Source organism: Rhinolophus sinicus, chromosome 5 (assembly GCF_057876585.1).
Source record: "Rhinolophus sinicus isolate RSI-liver-muscle chromosome 5, RSI-T2T, whole genome shotgun sequence".
Classification (NCBI taxonomy): Eukaryota; Metazoa; Chordata; class Mammalia; order Chiroptera; family Rhinolophidae; genus Rhinolophus; species Rhinolophus sinicus.
The window spans coordinates 39,473,688-39,492,237 of NC_142505.1; the positions used below are offsets into that span (position 1 = coordinate 39,473,688).

Sequence of the window (18,550 nt, forward strand, 5' to 3'; positions counted from 1 at the left end):
AGAATACTGAAGCAATCTGGGAAGGCGTCAGTATTCTTGCCTTTAACTAGGCTGGTTTTTGATGGACTGTGGTCGTTAATTTGTTTATTCATTCAACAGACTTGTTTTGAAGACCTACAGTGTGCCATGCAGGACCCTGTCATTCCCTAGAGCCATGCAGGTCCCATGTATGGGAATATATTCCACTCCTGTCTGGGTCAATAGTTCGGAGCTGAAGTTTTCAGCCTGTTAGACTTTTTAAAGAATGCTACATTCTGTTCTTCTCAAAAAAGTCAACATTACAGGCTCGTTACTCAGGTCCTGCATTGACTCCTGCAGTTGAGCCTACCCTGTAGCTCACCTTTTAGTGCATCCCTCTGGATGTACTAATTTGAACCACGTCATGCCATTTTGCTGAATTGTCTCGAGAATATAGTGATAGCACCAACAACCAGATTAGTCAGTAACTTGTGCCGCCAACAAGAGAAGCAAGAATACTTCCCCATAGTGCCTCAGCAGCCCTCTTAGCATCTCTAAATAAACCTCCATAAAACTTAGCCCCTGCAACTCCAGAAAAGGTTAAGGTTAATAAAGAGGAAGGAATACGGTTCTGAATCTCTAAGGATCTTATTTTTATTGAAGCACCGGAATCCCATTTCATACTGGCCCATATATTAGAATAGAACTTGTCAGAAACATTAAAGACAGGGTTCTATGATGTAACCAAGCTAGTTTTTTTAGAGAGCGGGCCATACTTTAATTGAGTTTCCCTTTCCAAAGTACATGTTTCCAAAATGAGAGGCACCTGAGGCCAAGCAGAGTCCCTGTAGGTGTACGCAAGAATAAGAAACGACATAGCTTGGCACTGCTGTGTTCTGGGCACTGCTGGGTTTCTCTGCTACTCCAAGGCACTGGCCAGTGCTGACCTTTCAGAGAATAGCCTGTCGTGGGTAGACATGACATGCTTCCAAATAAACTGACCAATGTTCAGAGACCTTTAGTTTTGATTTCTCACAAATTCTCATCTGAGGTTTGGTCTTTTGTAGCCAAAAGGTTCATTCTTTGACTTGTCATTTTGCCACTTGACTTTAAGTTTGGTGAAACAATTTGCCACCATATTTTAAGCTTATGCCTATATTTTACATTAACAGTAAAAGTGTATGTAACCTGTTTAATTAGAGTAAAGTCCTATTAAGGTTTGTTTAGTTTTCTGTCATATATTTCAGTTCCTCTTTGTTTTGTAATATCAAAACCTTTGTACGTTTTTTGTGTTGACCTACTTTTTGACATGTAATTCAGTCTTAGACACAAAGGTTTTGCTCATCAAGGGAGAATTGTCTGGAGTGAACAACATTCTTTTCCAAATTTAATCTATTTCTCAACTCTACCCAGAACTGAGAAGGCCACACTGCCTGCACTGTTAAAAAAACAAACAGCCATCATTTTAGATGGATTCTTTTTTTTAAGATTTCTATTAAAATATAGGTAACATATAATATTATATTAGTTTAAGGCGTACACAAGAGTTATTCAATATTTACTACCTAAAGAAGCAATCACCATGATAAGTCCAGCAACCATCTAACACTGTAACACGCTATCACAGTATTATTGACTATATTCCCTATGCTGTACACACATCCCCATGATTTATTGGTTTTATACCTAGAAATTTGAACCTCTTATTCTTCACCTTCCTCCCCCTTTTATAATTTTTCAATTATGGTTGACATTCAGTATTATATTAATTTCAGGTGTACAGCATAGTGGTTAGGCATTTATATAATTTGAGAAGTGATCCCGCTGACTAGTCTAGTACCCACCTAGCACTGTACATAGTTATTACCATAGCATTGACTATATTTCCTATGCACTGCTTTACATCCCGTGACTATTTCGTAACTACCAATTTGTACTTCTGAATGCCTTCACCTTTTTCACCCTGTCCCCCAACACCCTTCCCATCTATCACCCCAATAAATGTAGGACCCATCTGACACCATCCATAGTTATTACAATATTATTGACTGTTCCGTATGCTGTACCCTACATCCCCATGACTACTTAACAACAAATTTGTACTTCTTAAATCCCTTCCCCTTTTTCACCCATTTCCAGCCCTCCTCCTGACTGTCAACCGTCAAAATGTTCTCCGTATCTTTGAGTTTGTTTCTATTTTGTTTGTTTATTTTGTTATTTCATTCCACATATAAGCGAAATCACATTGCATCTGTCTTTTGCTGTCTTACATACTTCACTCAGCACAATACCCTCCCAGGTCCATCCATTCTGCCACAAAATGTGAGAACCCTTTCTCTTCCCTGGCCAAGCAATATTCCATTGTATATATGTACGACCTACTCTTTATCCATGCATCCATTGACAGACACTCCAACTACCTCCACATCTTGGCCCTTGTAAACAATGCTGTAATGAACATATGGATGCACACGTCCCCTAGAAGTAGCATTTTGGGTTTCTTCAGATAATTACTCTAAAGGGGGATTACTGGTCCTTCTTTGTCACTTCTTATAGCCTTTGTTTTAAATGTCTATTTTGTCTTGTATAAGTATTGCTACCTTAGCTTTTTTGTTTGTTTCCATTTTCATGAAATAACTTTTTTCCATCCCTTTCAGTTTGTATGTGTCTTTTGATCTGAAATGAGTCTCTTGTAGGCAGCCCATGTAAGGGTCTTTTTTCTTATCCATTCAGTCACCCTATCTTTTGAATGGATCACTTAATCCATTTACATTGAAAGTAATGGTTGATACGTAGTTGTTGCCATTTTATTATTCATGTTTTTGATTTATTTAGTCTTAAAGAAGTCCCTCTAAGATTCCTTGTAATACTGGTTTAGTGATGATGAACTCCTTTAGCTTTTTCTTATCTGGGAAGCTTTTTATCTGTCACTTAATTCTAAATGATAGCTTTGCTGTGTAGAGTAATCTTGGTTGTAGGTCCTAGCTTTTCATCACTTTGAATATTTCGTGCCAGTCTCTTCTGACCTGCAAAGTTTCTGTTCATAAATCAGCTGACAATCTTATGGGAGCTCTTATGTGAGTTACCTGTAGGTAACTAACTGCTGTACTCTTGCTGCTTTTAAGATTCTCTCTTTGTCTTTAACGTTTGACATTTTAATTATCATGTGTCTTGGTGTGGACCTCTTTGGGTTCATCTTGTTTGGGACTCTGTGTGCTTCCTGAGCTTGAATATCCACTTCTTTCATCAGGTTAGGAAAGTTTTCAGTCATTATTTCTTCAAATAGGTTTTCAATTCCTTGCTTTCTGTCTTCTCCTTCTGGTACCCCTATGATGTGAATGTTGTTATGCCTAATGTCCCAGAGGCCCCTTAAACTCTCATTTTTTTAATTCTTTTTGCTGTTCTGATTGTTTTCTGCTACCTTGTCCTTTAAATGCTGATTTGATTCTCTGCTTCATCTAATCTGTCGATACCCTCTGCTGTATTCTTCACTTAAGTTATTGTAGTCTTTATTTTTGACTGGTTCTTTTTTATGTCTTCTATCTCCATTTTTATGTTTCCTATCTCTTTGTTGAAGTTCTCCCTGAGATCATTGAGCATCCTTATAACCAGTGTTTGGAATTCTGTGTCTAGTAGATTGCTTGTCTCCATTTTGTTTAGTTCTTTTTCTGGGACTTTGTTCTGTTCTTTCATTTGGGACATGTTTCTTTGTCTCCCCATTTTGACTGCCTCCCTGTGTTTGTTTATATGTACAGCTGCTATGCCTCCCAGTCTTAGCAGAATGGCCTTACGTAGTAGGTGTGCTGTGGGGCCCAGTGGTACAGTCTCCTTGGTCATCAGAGATGGATGATCTAGGTGTGTCTTTTGTGTGGGTTTTGTGTGCCTCTTGTTATAGTTGAGATTGACTGCTGTTTGCATGTCACTGGGAGGGATTGGCCCTCAGGCTGATTAGCTCTGAGGACTGACTGTGACTACAGTGGAGGAGCTGTGGTGCAGGGGCTGACCCGACAGAGCAGGGTTCGCTTTAGCAGGGCTCTTGTCTTCCCAATCTGCCTTTTGGGTGTGTCATCCTTGAAAGTGGCCAAGTGATGCTCCAGCCCAGTCTGAAGCTGGCCACTGGACCTGCCAGCTTTGGGACCTCCTGGGAGGGGACCCATTGCAGTCCAAGTTCAGCTGCAGTCTGTGCCCTGCCCAGGACTACTTGGCATGAGCCACAAAGCAATCCACAGATGGCCACCACTCAAACTGTGCTTGGAGGCGCCTTGAGAGGCCAAGCCATGAACCGAAGCCAGCTGTTGCTGGTGCCAGGCTGAGGGCTGCTCAACCAGAGGTACGAAACACGCTAAAGCCAGATGCTGCTTGTTGGGGTTTTGTGAACCTTTGAGAGATTTTAGGAATATCTGCAGCATGAGCCAACGCAGGCCATTTATATGGAAAAGCCACTGGATGCGGCTTGGGTGTGCTCAAAAGTTGGGTGGGGTGGGGTCTCAGAGAATCAATAGGGCAGGGCAGAAGAAAGGTGATAGCCAGTTTAATGGAGACTCAGATTGGCGTCTGTCTGCGTCTGCATGCTGGGAGGGGAAGGGATCAACAAAGAAACAATGGTTTCCAGAAAGCTGCCCCTCCAGCCCTCACCCTGGAGCTAGACAATTCAGTTCCTCTCTGCATGTTCCTGGTGCCTTTCCAGCTGCTACCCCTGCACTGGAGCTCAGCGCGAGCAAGTGAGTCTGTCAGCAAGTCCATGTCCAGTCCATTTAAGAGGAGCTCCTGGGAGTGTAGCCACCCACCATCTCAGCTACTATCTCTACTGGTTTTCACAGCCAGAAATTATGGCGACTTCTCTCTCCACCACTGAAACTCTGGGCTGAGGAGAGGCTGGGGCCCCTGGCTCCTGTGGGCAGAGAGCTAATCAATTCTGGTTTGCCTGATTCCAACTGATTTTTGCTCAAATCAAAGCTTAAAATGTTTAATATGCCTCGGTTTATCTTTTAATAGTTCGTAGACAAAAAGCTGCCTTAAAACAGCAAAGCTGGCACCAACTTGTGAAGGTGATTTTTTGGACTCAGATGAGCTGAAGGGACTGACAATTGCATTCTAATGTCACAGAGGACAACATTTTGGATGACAATTGGCCCTTCCAGTGATCAAAGAAGATAAGGCATAGACCCAGCATTTCCCCCTCCTCTGGATGGCTTTATTTCTTGTACCAAGCCCCCCCACCCCGACCCCCCGGTTATTTATGTATGGGGAACATGGAGGAAATTAAAACCTATAACCAATAAAAGTGTAATGATCACTTTGGGACTCAGTTGTTTTTGGTGGCAGTTTAAAAGAAAACAACTGAAATGCTAAATTTCAAAAACATTTATAGCAAGAAAATGAAGCAAATCATTCACTGTTTCAAACTATCACAATTAAATGCCCTATTTACTTGCACCTTGGAAATTTTTGACATGTTTTATTTTAATTTAAATGCTTAAGGACGTAGACTTGTTCAGTTAAGAGAGAGAGAAGTGATCAGATCTAATCACTCTGAGAGTATTTTATCCACATATTGAGATTTATGTGAAAACCTTTACAAACAGCCCATGAAAATGTGGTGGGGGAAGCAAGCTTGCCCCTGCATATCTTAAATTCTAAACAGTAGTATGTAAAAGTGCCAAAATTCAGTCAACTTTTTCAGCCATCCTAGCAAATGGGGTGGGGTGGGGTGGGATTCAAGTTTCCAATTACAGTTTTCTCAAACCCAGACCCAGTTTTCCTGCAATTCCAATTCAACCAGCCCTGTGGGGTGGGGGATGGGAGAAAGAGCGTGTCCTTTAGCAGCCTCTCCATTGGAATCCTTCATTTGTCATCTTAAGGTGACAAAATGGACTTGCGTGAGGGGCCCTCCTGGGCTTACAGGAGCCACTTGCAGGCCCGTGAAGGGCCTCTATCTACTCCCCTTCAGGGCTCCCAGAGCCCCTCTTAGGGCCACACAGTAGGCTCAGGGGACCGTGCTATCATGCCCTTTGCTGAACTGCTGCACACAGCTTGTTCTAAATAAATGTTGTCGTGAGGGAGGAGGAAGCTTCCCTCTATCCTCAAGGTTCTATCAGCTCGTCTAATAATCAAATAGACGTGAGACAGGTCAGCAAGAGAACATGACCACATTTAATTACATATACATGTATGACAACCCCATATACGTGAGAGAGTCAGAGACCCCACATGTATGAGAGGTTCAGAGATGGAAAGGGAAATCAGACTTTGTAAGACATTCTGGGCTAGGGATGAGTTGAGGTTCCTTTGGGCTTCAGAAGGTCATTGCATAGAGAGGACATTTTCAGTAATTATCAGTTTGCTCGTCCATATAGGTAGGTCAAGAGTTATTTCTAGTAATAACTCTTATCATGGGCTAGGCCCCTAATTTGAATTCTTCTAGATAATTATGGGGGGGTCAGAAGCTTCTCTTGAGCCCACTGGTTCTTGGTTGCCTTTAGCTCAAAATAATTCACATACCACTAAGGCATATCTTAGGGTGGCTCATTCTGAACCTCTACATTATCATTATCACTACGCGGACCATGCCCCAGTCTCAGGAGAGGAGCCCCAAACACTGGTAGCGCCTCCTTCATCCCCTCAACACTAACTCAACTTGAGGGGTCCTCACTGAAGGAGTGCACCACTCCGCTCTGCCTGAGCTGTAGAGACCTTGTTTTAACAGATCAGGGCCTCGGGACCCCATGTGTGAAGACTGAAAGAACTTCAAAGCAGGCTGGTGAGTACCTCAGTGCCAGTGAGTCCCCGTTCTCACTGACAAGCAAGGGGCAAAGTCACAGGATGCAGCCAGGCTCACTCACCAGCTTCCAAATGGGAGGGGCCCAGAGGGGGCATCAAGGAACAGGAATGAGGAAGCTGGCTGAGGAAACAGGAAGTGGTTTGGGCAAGGCTCCTGGGAGGTCTGACACCATACAATCCAGGAATGTATTCAACTGGGGTCTGAATGGGCCCGGGGGTTGGGAGTGTGTGTGGAAGATAACCCAGGTAAGGAGACCATCAAATGTCACCGCCATGGGCCCAGGCCAGAACCCAGGGAGACAGGAGGGCCACGGTGGCAGCAAGAGGGCCTGGAGTCCTTAGGTCAACCCCACGAGTGCCCTGAGAGCTGCACAGTGCCTCATTTGCCAGGCTCAGACACAGGACACTGGGCAGGCTGGGCCTGAGCCACCCCTGCCGTCAAGCTCAGAAGCCCTCTCCACCTTTGTTTCCCTCCACTGTCTGCTCAGCTCTTCAGGGTGGCCCCCTGACAAGCCCAGGTCCCCTCCCGCCTCGGCGTCCAGATCTTACGCTCACTGGACTCGCCTGACCTGACACTAGTTCCCAATGCCTGAGTCACTGGCGGAGCTTTCTGTCCCGCCTGAGGACACCCTCTCGGGCAGCCCACACAGACTGGGGTCCAAGGCTCAGGCCTCAGGCTCCCTCTTCTCTCTGGCTCAGTCCCAAAGACTCAGTCATCTTCAGGGAGTTCCCAAATCTGCATACCTTCCAGAAAGTTGTCAGGTACCAGGCAGACTCTTGAGTTCTTGAGACTTAACCCAGGCCTGGGAACGAGCAAAGTGGTCTTTCTTCCCTAACCTCCCAACTAAAGCCAGCATTTCAGCGCAAACCTCCAAGTAGGGAGAGTCTCTTTTCAGGCTTGTGCAAATCAGTTCCACAGTTGTGAGTTAACATTTTAAGGAGCTTTGGAAAGAAAGAGAAGCATTAGATCAGTGGTTCTGAAAGTGAGGTTCCAAGACCAGCAGCAGCGGCATCACCTGGGAACTTGATGGAAATGCAGGTGTCATAGCTCGGGTGGGGCCCAGCCTACTAGCCAACATGCACTCCAGGGAATTCTGATGGTCAGTTTGGAGAGCCCCTACTTTAGACCCGTGAGCCAGTCTGCAAAAGGCTCCAGATTCTGTAGACTCTCGGTGTCCCCCTGACACTGCTGAAAAGGAGAAACCAGCGTCCAGGTACAGGGATGGAGAAGGCGATTCCTGGAAGTACCAGGTCATCTCCCCAAAGTATTCTGACTTATTCTAGGTGTTAACATTGAGGGGTAAAACCTGAAGCTGAATCAAAGTGGCATGGAGCCATCAGAGATAAAAAATTAAAGTTCCCAAAATATTTTTGTTGGGAGTACTTAGGAAGGCTCTAGTGTGGTGCCTTTTACACAAATATTTGGAGTCACAATAACTGTGTTTATCTTCTTTTTCCTTCGGCAAATAAGGAAACATCTGTGGGGGTGCTGATATTTATTTATTTTGGGGTGAGCATCATGCTAGTGGAAATATTTCGTAAGTGATTATAGAACCCTGGGGCTAAAGCACGGCCCCTGAGGAGGAGCGAGGAGTTAATTGGCAAATAATGTAGACATTCCCTTCCAGTTAAGAAGACCCCAATGTGTCAACTCTTGTTTTTAGGTGACGTCATTCCAGGCATCTTGCTGGAATCAATAAAACTCAAGGTGAGGCTAGTGGCAAAGGGAAGGCAGTCCTGGCAGAGGGCGCCTGGAACAACAACTTCAAATGATACTTTTTTCTGTGCCTCAGTTTCCCCTGTTTCTCTGCCTCGTGGGGTTGCTGAGAAGCCAGGAGCAGCTGCAGATTCAGGCCTCAGATCTTGTCTGGAGCCAGGCCCTTGGGAGGAATCCTTAAGTGCAGATCCTTACAAGGGCTGCCATAAACCTCCTGCCTAGAAATCCTACCGACCTAAGTGGCTAATGTGCATGATGTGAGAGAAAAGGGGGCACGCTCTGTCCTGTGATGACAGCACGGAGAAGAACAGCCCTGATAAAAACCTAAATGACAAGAGTCTGACCCAAGCGCACGGGCACCCCCGACTCTACATATTTGAGAAAAATGCTGGACACGACCGACATTTGGAGAGAATACTGGTTTTTAAGATTGGATGGAGAGAAACAAAAACATATCCAAAGACTTATACAGAAGGGTAATAGCAGCTTTTCTTGCCAAAAGAATGGAAAACAACCCAAATGTCCACTAACAGGGAAATGCATCGTCAGTGGTATGTCCCAACAATGGAACCCTCACTGCTCAGCGATATGAAGGAAAAACTAACACTCAACAACAGGGGTGAGTTTCAAAGTCACTATTCTGAGTGAAAGAAACTGGGCAAAAAAAAGAGGACATGCTGTGGGTTCACTTGTCTAAAATCCTAGAAACTGTAAACTAATCTGTAGTGACAACCAGATCCCTAGGTGTCTGTAGGGAGGGGCTGCAGGGCACCAGGGAATGTTGGGGGGGGGGCGGCTGGATATGCTCACTTGATTGTGGTGATGGTTTCATAAGTGATTACATATGTCAAAACTTATCAAATTATACACTTAAAGATTTACAGTTTATTGTATATCAATAATATATCAGTGAAGTTTAAAAATGTATGGGTTGGCAATTCTGACTGTTTCTTGGAGAAACTGGTCACCTTTCTGCTGGCGTCCCTACTCTTGCTGGCTGAAATGGAAACGTACAGACTTTCGTGGAGAACTGTTGACACCAAAAGACAGATAAAGGATATTCAAGGGCAAGTGATGGGTGAGAGTGTGAGTCTAAGAGGCATGGGAAGGAAGAAATGTTATGTCATAGCCACAGTGTTATTTATAATCAACAAATGAGTGTTTTACAAACATTCTTTATGCTCACACAGCCTCGTGAGTAGATGTTATTGGACCCATGTTACCAAACAGGGAACTAAGTCTGAGGGAGATGAAGTAACTTCCTAAGGAGTGGCGCGCAGATCCAGGATTCACAACGCTCTGGAGCACTGCACTCTGTGATTTTAAACTGTGGCCATCTCTGGCTGGTATGATTGCAGGTGAATTTCACTTTATATATTTTTTCATTTTTATGTATTTCTCAAGCTTTCTACAATGAACATTAACGAGCAGTATTTTCAAGTCTTTAAAATTATAACTGCCGTGGAACAATCCTTTAAAAAGTCTTCTCCTGTAAGAATTATTCCTACAGCTCTTGGAACCTATCAAGTATCACATTCCCAATCTCTCAGTTTAATCTGGATATTAAAAGTGGGAAGTTGAGGCTCAGAGTAGGTGAGTTATGTACCCAAAATGACAAAGCGAATGCGTGGGAGAGGCAGGATTTGAATGCAGAACACGATGGGTCTAGGACACTTGTCCTTTCCACAGCACCGTATCCCCCCACATCCCACCAAATGTTTGCACAGCCCTTTTAGTTTCTCTGAGGTCCCCTTCCCTTTCCAGCTTGGCCATGTGTGTACATATCTAGCATAGCTAAGGTCACTGTGTCCATCCATCATCGTTCTGTTTCTTCCTCTTCAGACCATTTGAGCAATATTTTCCGTGTTGGTACATAGATGTCTCATTCGTTCTTTAAAAGGCCATGTAGTATTTCATGCAGCTAGTGTATTATAATCACATGCTCCGCCATTCCTCTACAATGGGTCTGCAATGAGCTTTTTATAGAACACAAGGCTATTGCCAAGGAGCCAAAAAAGCACCTGGTAACTTACACTCATCTCCAACAATAACAGAGAGAACCAGAAGGGCAAAGATGCTCTGATGGTTGAAGGCAGGGTATTCATACCCCAAATCATGAAAGGGAAAGGCTCAGCAAAAGGCAGTTTTTCATCCTCAAGAAGGAAGGCAAACGGGTTTAGGAAAAAAGCTCAAAAGTATTTCCCCATGTTGATGTTTGTGGAGCACTTGTCAGCGTTTATTTCTACTTTTCAATAAAATAGCACGTTGCTTTCACTTACTATGGAGCAAAGAGTATCCGCCTAACTTCTTCCTTGGGGACTGCATCTTGCCGCGTGGAAGTTTGGGGCATGTCTGAGTTAGGGAGGAGCGGACGCTAATACAAACCGATAGGACAACTGTAGCCCACCACTGTTTTTGTGCAGTCCATGAGCCCAGAATGGTTTTTACATTTTTAAAAATTGTGATAAAATATATGCGTCATTTACCATCAGCCATTTTTAAGTGTACAGTTCAGTGACAGTCAGTACATTCACACTGTTGTTAAACCATCACCACCGTTCAGAACGCCATCTCCAGAACTCTTTTCATTTTGCGAAACTGAAACTCTATACCCATTAAACAACAACTCCTCATTCCCTCTCCTTCCTGCCCCTGGCAACCACCATTCTGCTTTCTGTCTCCATAAATTTGCTCTATAAGTGGAGTCACACAGTATTTGTCTTTTTGTGACCGTCTTGTTTCACTTAGCATAATTGCAGCATGTGTCAGAATGTTCTTCCTTTTTAAAGCTGAATAATATTCCGTTGTATGTATATGCCACATTTTTGTCTGTCTATTCATCAGTCGATAGACGCTTAAGATGTTCCACCTTTTGGCTACTGTGAATTATGCTGCTATGAACATCAGTGCACAAATAATCCCTGTGAGATCCTGTTTCCAATCCTTTTGAATATATCCCCAAAAGTGCAATTACTGGATCATATGGTAATTCTATTTTTCATTGTTTGAGGAACCACCATAGTGGCTGCACCATTTTATTTTATTTATTTCTGTATGTACATATGTATGTATTCATTTTTATTGAGATATAATTGACATATAACATTCTATTAGTTTCGGGTATACAATATGATTCAGTATTTGTATACACTGTGAAATGGTCATCATATTACATCTAGTTACATCAGTCACCATACATAGTTACAAATTTTTTTTCTTAGGATGAGAACTTTCAAGATTTACTCTCTTAGTAACTTTCAAGTATACTATATAGTATTATTAACTATCGTCACCGTGCTGTACATTACAGCCCATGACGTATTTATTTTATAACTGGAAGTTTGTACCTTTTGATCCCTTCCACCCACGTTGCCCATCTCTCACTACTCCCTAATCCCCAGCCTCTGGCAACCACCAATCTGTTCTTTGTGTCTGTGAGCTGGTTTTGTTAGTTTTTGCTTCTTTGTTTTGTTTTCGGTTTTTAGATTCCACATCTAACTGAGCTCATACTGTACTTGTCTTTTTCTGTCTGACTTATCTCACTTAGCATAATACCCTCAAGTCCACCCATGTTGTCACAAATAGCAGGATTGCATTCTCCAGCTTTAAGGCCAGCAACAGACAGTAGAGTTCTTCTCATTCCATCTCTCTGACCTTTCTTCTCATCTCTCATCTCTTTCTGACCACGGTACGGAAGTTTTCTGGATTCATGTTTTCAGACTCAGGTGATTAGATTTGCCCCACTCAGATGACCCAGGATAACGGTTCCATCTCGAGGCCTGTAACTTGAATCACATCTGCAAAGTCACTTTTGCCATGTAAGTTAACATGTTCACAGGTTTTCAAGATTAAGGAATGGATATTTGGGGGGAGGCCTTTAGTCTGCCCCAAATCATTAAATTTTACATGCCCCAAAGCCACTGCTCACAGCAAGATTTCTTAAAATTGTTTCTTTTTCTTTTTTTTTTTGCTCCCGATTCTTTGCTTCCCAAAGAAAGCCATAACTGCTTTTGCACTTCTCAGTATTCACCTTCACAGGCCCAGCCCCTGGGGCGCCTCCTTTATCCTGCTGCCCCCTTCTTCCTGGGATTGGGGAGGGGGAAAGCCGCAGGAGAATCCCCCACAGCTAGCATCCGCCTTCTGCTGTAGGAAGTGACCACCGTTGAAACCGAGGTAGGGGCTGTGGTGCGGCCCACAACTGACCTCACGCGGGCGGTAACAGGCTAAGGCACCTGTCTTTTGGAGGCTTCTGTTGCCCCACAGATGACTAGGGATATGGATCCCCAACTTCTGTCCCCTCCTAGACGACCTTGACCTGCAGCGAGGACACCAGTTCTCAAAGTCCCAGCCCGTGCCCCCACGAACTCTAGAACGACGTTTTCTGCAGCCGCCCCTCCTCTCCAGCCCCCCACTCTTCTCCCTTCCGCGCCTGGCCCCTCGCAGGGCACTGCCGCTCTCCAGCCTCTGCCCCTCGCTGTGACTGCCCCAGGCTGCCGTCTCCATGGCGCCGGGCTCACGCGGGAAGCCGGCCAGGCCAGCGACGCAGGGACTGTGCCACCTGGGTGAGTGTGGGGCGCAGCACCGGGGCGGGGAGCGTGCCCCCGGAACTGTGTGGCCCGTGGTTAGCTGCTCCGGACAGGAGTTGGGACCTGGGCTCCACGGGACTGTGCGCGCCGCACGCCTCCCCATTCCCCACCCTAGGTACCCCGTGGGCTCCCACCCGGACTTGGGATGGGGGGGAAAGGGCGCCCCGCAGCTAGGTGTGTCCCCGCCTCGAGTGAGTTGTCAGGATTCTTCCCGGAATGTTTTGTCATTGTTGCGTGCATTGCAAGCTCTGGAGCAGGAGCGCATGCAGCCTGCCCCTGCCCTCCTCCTTGTCCCCTGGGACTCTGAAGGGGAACCCCAGCTGTTGGCACGGGGTGAGCGGGGCACTCAAGCGGGCCCTTCTCCCCCTCCTTCTGGGAATTGCCCCTACTCTCACCCCCAGGAAAGTCACAGTCAGATGAGGGAAGAAAACTTAGCAGAGTGGGGCACCAACTCCTTAGGCTTCCAATAAACATTCATTAATGAACCAGCCAATCGGGGCTGGTCTTGAGCGCCTAGGTGGTTGCTAACCTGGGCCACACAGTTACTGAATATGGGAATGACATAAAGAAATGCTCGTGATAAACTATGAAGTGAGAAACTCAAGGTTTAAAAGGGTCTTAATAGAGTAGTTACAGAACGTATGTGTGTGTGCTTTTGTAAATACCCAGAAAAGGCTAGTGAGAAATATTTTATGTTGTAAGCAGCAATATTGTATAGTACCTGTCTTCGTCTCCCGCCCCCATAATAAAATACCACAGACTGGGTGGCCTAAACAACAGCAATCTATTTCTCACAGTTCTGGAAACTGGGAATCCAGGATCAAGATGCCAATAAGGTAGGTTAATGTTGAACCCTTTTCTCTTGGCTTATAGGTGGTGGTTTTCTAAACAGCTCGGAGACAGAAGAGGAAGCAAGAGAGGGAGGGGAGAAAAAGGTGAAGGTGGGGGGAGAGGGAAGGAATGGACTCTGGTGTCTCGTCTTATAAGGGCACTAATCCCAACATGAGGGCCCCACCCTTATGACCCCATCTAACCCTAATTACCTCCCATGGGTCCCATCTCTAAATACCATCACGATGGGGGCTTCACATGTGAATTTGGGGAGTTCAGTCCATAACTGTACCTTACAGGTGGTACCTTAGAATGGTTAAGAATTTGGGTTCTGGAGCCAGACCGCCTAATTTGATTCCCAGCTGCCCCACTTACCCAGTGTCTGCCCTCAGACAAATTATTTATCCTTGCTGTGCCCCAGGCCCCCCACCCCAGTGCTTAGTACATGCCAGGCTCTGTTCTCGGCATCCGTCATGTACTAATTCATTATTCCTCACAAGTCTTCATCCTCCTTCTCATCCCCATGTTACTGAGGAAAAAGCTTTTCAGGTGTTATTTCATTTAACCCTCACAAATACCAAAGAGGTAATATTCCCACCCTTTTTACAGATAAAGAAAATGAGGTTCGGAGAAGTGAAGTCCATTACCCACCATCACCCTACTACTAATTGACAGACACAGGATTTAAACCAATTCCTCTTGACCCAAAGCTTCCCTCTTCCCGCCTGCATGGTCTCCCATGGTGCCATGCCAGTGTTCGGCAATTGCCCGACGATAAGCATCACCTGGGATGCTTCCAAAAAATAATCATGGGAGTCAGCAGGCCCAGCTATGCTCTCAGCCAGAGCAAGTCCCTTCTTTCCCTTTCTGCTCAAGACCTCGTTTTTGTTACGTGTAAAACAAGAAGTTAGACCAGATTCGAGGTGGCCAATAGGTTCTGGGTAGCTGCCGAGTTTGGTGACTGTGCAGCAGCTTCCTGGAGCACAGTCATGAGCAGAATTCTGAGGCTACAGCAGGGTAACAGCCATGGGTGGGGGAGTGGGAGGGTGAATAACCCTTCTGGTTCACCCAGTGCTTTCCTGGTTTTAGCCTTCAAAGTCCTGGGACAATTGGTCCTCCTGGTGATGGCTTTCCTGGATTAGACAACCTGAAAAGTCCCAACCAGAGCTGTAATATTATGACTTTCCCTTACCCCAGTACCTGCGTGTCTACGTTCTGCTGGGTTCATTCTCTTTCCAAAATGTTTTTCACTTGTGATGGGAGAATTTATTTTGCAGCAATAGGGTCCTAATACAAGTGTGATCTCATTTGAAACTGTGAACTACTTTCATGTAGCTCACGTGGCATCTAACAGATGTCGATAGCTTTCCTTTGAAAATTTAAAATAGCCCAAAGTGCCCTGTAAGTTTGCAGTGCCTCCAAGCACCTCAGTACACAGTTTGGGAACTGTGGCTCTGAGATACAAAGCAGTTCTGGAGGTAAAGAAGGATATTAAAGAATGACAAAAGGCGGGGTGGCCAGTTAGCTCAGTTGGTTACAGTGTGGTGCTGATAACACCGAGGTTGCCAGTTCGATCCCCGCATGGGCCACTGTGAGCTGTGCCCTCCTTAAAAAAAAAAAAAAAAAAAAAAAAAGACCAAAGGGTAGATGCCCCAGGAAGATTTATAAATTCTAAATTTGTAGGCACCTAATAACAAAGCTTCAAAATATCTAAAACAAAAAGTTATAGAATTCATAGCAGAAGTAGACAAATTCACTTTTAAATACCCCTCTCAATAACTGATGGAATAAGTGTACATAAATTTAGTAAAGATAAATGTAATAGGAGACCACTGTAGAAATGTAAACAGAAGAGTCACATGATCTGATTTATATTTGAAAACCATCACTCTGGCACTATGTGGGGAGCAGACCTCAGCGGGGCATGCAGGCTGCTGCAGTCTTGCAGGCAGGGAAAGAAGGGCAGTGGTAGCAAAGAAGTTATATCCCTCTTGACGTTTGCTTTCTAAACAGCCCCTGCCTCCTGCCAGTTTCTTTGGGATGCTCCTTTTTGATGTAAGATAATAAATACATTTTTGGATAATCTCTAGCTGGACACTTTCCCAAATGGGAAAACTCTAATAATTCCCATAAACCTTTGCCTCTGTGAACCCAGTTCAGAGACCCCACATACCTTAAGTTATCACGTGGAAGGACCCTTTGGGACTGGATAATTAAAAGGACAAAATCGGTACTGATTGGGTGACTTCCTGTAGCCAGCTGAATAATAACATCAAAAATAACAATAAAGTTTATTTAGCACTTCCACTTTGTGCCAGGCATTGTGCTGAGTGCTTTATAAATTTATCTCACTTAATCCTTATGACAACCAAAACCCATTTTAAAGATGGGGAAATAGAGGCTTGAAGAGGCTTCATAACTTATCTAAAGCTACCCAGTGAGTCAAGTGGTAGGGACAAGACTAAAATCCAGGTCTGCTCCCCTCCAAAGCCTACATTCTTAACCACTATGATATACTACCTGGCAAGAGTTATGTCTATAAAGAGAATTATGCCATTTTAAAATCAATATGTCCTTGGTAATATTTAATACCCACCATTAATGTTAAATGTGTTCCTTTGTAATTGAGTTCCATGGGTACAGCCCCCATTTAAAGAATCTAAAAGAAAGTACATGGATCCATGAATACAGAAATTGGAAATTGAATGATTCCACTCAACTGTCTTCTGTCAATTCCTTACTCCCATTTTAAGATTGATGAAGCACTTTTAAGATTTTCAGAGAAGGGTGTGCAGCAATACTTGCCAATTTTTAGGGAAGGAGGTGCAATCTGCTTTTTAAAAAGATATTTGTGTGTTGGGTTTCAGGGTAAGTTACTGTTTGCAGAACCGAGGCGGAATCTAACACTATAAAACAATGCCAAGAGAAAAGGAAGGAAAACGAAAAAGTAAAGGAGCACCCCTGCCAATCGTTCCAATTCTTAATAAGTTCCTGCAAACTTATGAAAAGCACTGTGCCCAGACTCAGACGTCCGTGTGTCCAGCCATCAAAATGGACTTGAAAACCAGCATCAACAATGAACAGATTCTCAGGAAGGTGAGTGTATGGTCTCCTTCCCTCATTCTTCTCTGAAGTGAAACAACTAAGAGTTTACTCCCAAGGAACATGGCTCTTCAGTACCTTCAAGCCCAGAACTGGTGGTGTCGCCCCCTCTGTGTGTTCCTGCCTGATTGAATTCCAAAGCCTGGCTCTGGACCACGGCCCCGCTCAGCACTTCTGCCTTGCCGCTCCTACCACCAAAACTACCCATCCCAGGGCTTCCTACAGGCCTGCCTCCTCTCACACCACTTCACATCTGGAATGGCCAACCTGCCCCTCCTTCCACTCAACATCTGGAAAGTCCAGCTCAAAAGCACCACGTTTGTCATCGTTGCAGAACCTCCGTCCCCAGCACTCCAGCGACCCCACTTGCCCCCTGCAAGTGCATGTCTCCTCCCCTTGACAGCTGATGTGTCCGTGTCATCAGTACAGACCTGCATTACCATGTGTCCCATCTTACTTGGAGTGAGGTCAGCAAACATATAATTCTGACTCCAAAAAGCACTGGATTTCAAAAAAAAAATCTGATGTCATATTTTTTTCTGAGATTACATCTAAAGATTGGGTGTGAAGGGAAAATAAGAGAAGCCAACATGAAACTAAAGGGTCAGCTCTGGGGAAGGGGCACCCGGTAGACTGGCAGCGGGGAGTCTAGCGCCCAAAGACTTACTGGGCAGCTTTACAACTGTTCTATCACCTGCCCAGAAACACGGTCTATGTTTCAATAATCAAACACCTGCTTTGTTCCTCAAATGCTGAGTGCTAAACCAGACAATGAATAAAACAAAAGTGGATAGAGACAGATACTTAAGAAAAAATCAAAAGATCATTATTCTAAGGTGACTTTGACCCAAATCCATCCCACCCATATTTTTCCTGAATGTGTTTTTGGGGATGGGAGGATAATTACATTGTGCTCCACACAAAAAGAACCTCCTCCAGTTCCTTTCTAATCATCTCTCTTTAACCTGAACTTCCCCTTCCCAGGGCAGCTGTCCCCTTCCCACTCCCCTCTTGTTCCTTCATCCTCTGCCTCTCTACCTCCCTCCTCTACTCCTTCTTCCCCATCTGCCCTTCTAGCTCTTTCTAATTCCATCTTTTGCAGCTGCTTCTCTGGGCTCCCCGCTTCATACACGTCTCCCTGCTCATCCTAGTGGACGAGCTTCCCAGAGCCATCCTTTTTGTGGTAAAATAATTACAAATTTATTTTTTGTACTGTAGTTTTTATAATTAGCCTCCATTACTAAATTATAAGGGTTAATCATGAATCTTGTTCAAATCATAAATCTTGTTCATATAATCCCTTCAGCAATGTTTTCCAAACACTTTTGATTACAATCACTATCAGAAATGCAATTAACATCATGACCCAGTATATAAGGATAGGTGTGACTCAGTGTGACCATAAGGGCTGTTTATGTTGGGTGAGTTACTTTGGTTGGGTCTCTATTTTGATTTTGAATATTATTAAAATAAAAGTCTCATGAGACAGTCGTTCTTTACTGCATAGGATACACTCAGATAATTTCTTTTCTTTCCTATTTCATTAAAGAAAGAAGAAAAAGCTGGTTGCAACCCA

General features: G+C 44.4%; 1 protein-coding gene across 2 annotated transcripts in view; it reads left to right on the forward strand.

Moving 5' to 3' along the window:
• The first annotated feature begins 13,788 nt into the window (after positions 1-13,788).
• The window catches only part of LOC109455192 (uncharacterized), a 34,929-nt gene continuing 30,167 nt past the window's right edge, over positions 13,789-18,550 (forward strand). The window contains exons 1-2 of one of the 2 annotated variants that reach the window (XM_019746580.3): positions 13,789-13,877; positions 16,740-16,968. In XM_019746580.3, coding sequence (XP_019602139.3) covers positions 16,789-16,968 — 180 coding nt within the window. In that variant the 5' untranslated portion in view covers positions 13,789-13,877; positions 16,740-16,788. Of the gene's footprint in view, positions 13,878-13,913; positions 13,977-16,739; positions 16,969-18,550 lie in introns of those variants that run through there. The other variant, XM_074312937.2, reaches the window with a different exon arrangement.